The 3,729-nt window shown below is 34.4% G+C and overlaps 1 protein-coding gene across 1 annotated transcript; it reads right to left on the minus strand.

Annotated features, from left to right (window-relative positions):
* Positions 1-1,755: 1,755 nt before the first annotated feature.
* Positions 1,756-3,075, minus strand: LOC137652732 (uncharacterized). The gene has a single exon (XM_068386137.1). It carries the CDS (start codon positions 3,073-3,075, stop codon positions 1,756-1,758), a length of 1,320 nt encoding a protein of 439 aa, XP_068242238.1.
* Positions 3,076-3,729: the final 654 nt, after the last annotated feature.

Here is a 3,729-nt window from a genome sequence, read left to right on the forward strand (position 1 = left end):
CTTCTGGAGTTTTCCTTGCGTTAATATCATTATTATTAATTATTAAGCTACAACCCAGGTTGGAAAAGCAGTATGCTATTAGCCCAGTGGCTCCATCAGGGCAAATAGCCCAGTAAGGAAAGATTATAGAGAGAGAGAGAGAGAGAGAGAGAGAGAGAGAGAGAGAGAGAGAGAGAGAGAGATTTGCAGTCATTCTTCTAGAGTTTTCCTTGAGTTAGTATCATTATTATTAATTGTTAAGCTACAACCCAGGTTGGAAACAGTATGCTATTAGCCCAGTGGCTCCATTAGGGCAAATAGCCCAGTAAAGAAAGATTACAGAGAGAGAGAGAGAGAGAGAGAGAGAGAGAGAGAGAGAGAGAGAGAGAGAGAGAGAGAGAGAGAGATTTGCAGTCATTCTTCTAGAGTTTTCCTTGCGTTAATATCATTATTATTAATTGTTAAGCTACAACCCAGGTTGGAAAAGCAGTATGCTATAAGCCCAGTGGCTCCATCAGGGCAAATAGCCCAGTGAGGAAAGATAACAAGGATAAATTAAATATTTTAAGAACAGTAGCAATATTGAAATAAATATTTCTTTTATAAACTATAAAAACTTTACTAAATCAAGAGGAAGAGAAATAAGATAGAATAGTGAGCCCGAGTGTACCTTCAAGCAAAAGAACTCTAACCCAAGAGAGTTGAAGGCCATGGTACAGAGGCTATGGCACTACCCAAGACTAGAGAACAAATTCGAGATATATTTGAACACCCAAACAATACCAGAGTGGTCACATATTCATATTCATATATTATACAGTCGTTGTAGATTATGTGGTTTAAAGATCTGAAATTCGAAAATTTTATACAAAATTATTTGGAAATTCTTTAAACTTTCAACAAAATTGATAAATGAAAACTATATTCTTTGGAATATAAATACGATAATTTAAGATCATGTTTTAAATACAAGGCTTCACCAACATAAGCTTCATATTAAAGTGTAGTTCCAAAACTCAATGTAGTCGTGAAGAAGGGTCGCAAAGTAATCCGAAACACGTGTCAATACCAAACAATAAATGGAGAAAAGTAAATGTATTTCTGTTATTCTGAAAACTATCTGCAGGACGATCTGTCCGAAGAGAAGCTGTCTTCTATTTTTGGACGCCGTTAAGAGGTTGTCTAATCATCACACACACATACATGTATATATATGTATATATATGCATATATATACTGTATATATATATATAGATTTATATGTATGCATATATACTGTATATGTATATATATATGTACATATATATGTATGGATGTATATATATATATATATATATATATATATATATATATATATATATATATATATATATATATATACACACATATATATATACATATATATATTATATATATATATACATATATATACATATATATATGGTAGTGGGACAAAATGTCGAAAGACAAAATGTCGACGGTCAAAATGTCGACAACTAAAATGTCGACGGTCATAATGTCGACACTCTTTGAGTATCAATAGACAAAATGTCGAAAGAAAAATATTTGACGTTCAGACACTTGAACACACTATTCTTAAATGAACTCCAAGAATGTAAATTGATACTAAAATATGTTTTCTTTGGTTTTCTCAATTTAGACAAAAAATTAATAGATAAAGAGTTATAGGTGTATAAAAAGATCCATAAAATTATTGCTTTATTAATACATGCTAAAAAGGGTTAAAATATTTAATAGTGGAATAACAGTACATCGTTATAAATTCCGAGCTATTGCCTGCAAAAAGTCCAGTACATTATCAGAGTCATATCCTTCAACAACGTTTTTCAACCTGGCGTTTACATCTGTATATTTTTTGTTCTTTCTCCCAACGTCCTTTCCCTGGAAAACTTGCTCTAGTACCATTTCAGTACTTGCTTGTTCAGAACGGAGTTTTCGAAGAAGCTTTTCTTCCGTTGGGTGGATAATTGTCATCCTCCTCTTGAAAGCATTATGCCAGCCCTCAAGCATGTTGTTTGTTCTTGGTAAACCATTTAGTGTTCTCTCATAACATGACCATAATTTAACTTCAAACTTTGGGCGTCTCCTTCGTCCACGCTGAAAAACGCCTAACCATCTAGTCTCAAAGTATTGCAAGAATCCATCTAAAATGTTATCGGTTTCGTCATCAAAACTTGATACCAAAGTGTCAAAACAATCATATACATCATGTGGTGGCACAAATGCAATTGCCTGAAGTTTTTTTATAAGCATTGCATTTTCAGATTTTGAGTACCAAGCTTGCAAACCCAGTCCTTGCACCTTTCGCCATAGGCATTGTCCAAAATGGAAGAAACATCCGCAGATTTCAGCGTTAGGGAAAAATTTCTTTACGCTATTGATAGCGGAAAGCTCGAAGTCTAGTGATACTGAGGCTGGTCGCAAGTTACGACTTTCAAGCCAGCCGAATATGGTGTCATAAGTCTTTTCATTTTTATGGGTTGTTATGCAATACACGAGAGGAAGAGTCTTGTTTTCCTGTATCATGGCATGAATTGTGTAGAGCTGTCTTCCTATTGGAGCGCAATCGAAAGTGCCATCACAAAACCATCTAATTTTTTCTTTAAGAAGTTGGAGATTCCTTGATGTTGAATAAATACTCAATTCTTCACAGCTGTACTGTAAAAAGTTTTCCCCTCTCGTTGTAACAGTTAAATCTTCATCACCGTTTCGAGAATTACGTACTCTCTTCACAGTACGTGAAAGTGATTCCTTTTTCGGTAAAGCTCCGGCTACTTCCCAAGGAATATTTTGAGTACATTTGTTCACTATCGAGGAAGTAATTTCTTCCGACTCACTAGCTTTTTCTTTCAACTCTTCTTTTACTTTGAGCACCTCTTTTCGCATTAAATCTGGAGGATGGCAGTGTTCTTGAGATACTGATATCCCTTCACCATTGCTAACAAGTCTTCCACTGCAAAGTCCCCGTTTCTCGCATCTCCAATATATTTTTTCTTCTTTCTGCTTATCGATCACGTAAATGTATCCATCGTGCACAAGCTTCTTACCTCCTTTATTTGTTTTGATAAACTCCATTTTGGAAGCCTTATGAAAGTAATAATAAAGACTGACTTCCAAGAAAGGAAATGAAGAAATAAGATTTGAATACACCGTTGGACTTCCAAGAAAGGAAATGAAGAAATAAGATTTGAATACACCGTTATTTAAAAGCAGTTAAACTGGTTCGTTAAACTATATAGCAAAAACGATTTAATAAACTGTTTAGGCTGTTGAATAGGTAATTTAAAGATTTAAAGACTGTCAGGCTAACGTAACGGCATGCTGACAATCATCATTTTTTCTTTCGACATTTTGTCTATTGATATTCAAAGAGTGTCGACATTATGACCGTCGACATTTTGGTTGTCGACATTTTGACCTTCGACATTTTGTCTTTCGACATTTTGTCTGCGTACCGGTAGTGGGACAAAATGTCGAAAGACAATGAAGAAATAAGATTTGAATACACCGTTATTTAAAAGCAGTTAAACTGGTTCGTTAAACTATATGGCAAAAACGATTTAATAAACTGTTTAGGCTGTTGAATAGGTAATTTAAAGATTTAAAGACTGTCAGGCTAACGTAACGGCATGCTGACAATCATCATTTTTTCTTTCGACATTCTGTCTATTGATATTCAAAGAGTGTCGACATTATGACCGTCGACATTTTGGTTGTCGACATTTTGAC

Source organism: Palaemon carinicauda, chromosome 14 (genome assembly GCF_036898095.1).
Source record: "Palaemon carinicauda isolate YSFRI2023 chromosome 14, ASM3689809v2, whole genome shotgun sequence".
Lineage (NCBI taxonomy): Eukaryota > Metazoa > Arthropoda > Malacostraca > Decapoda > Palaemonidae > Palaemon > Palaemon carinicauda.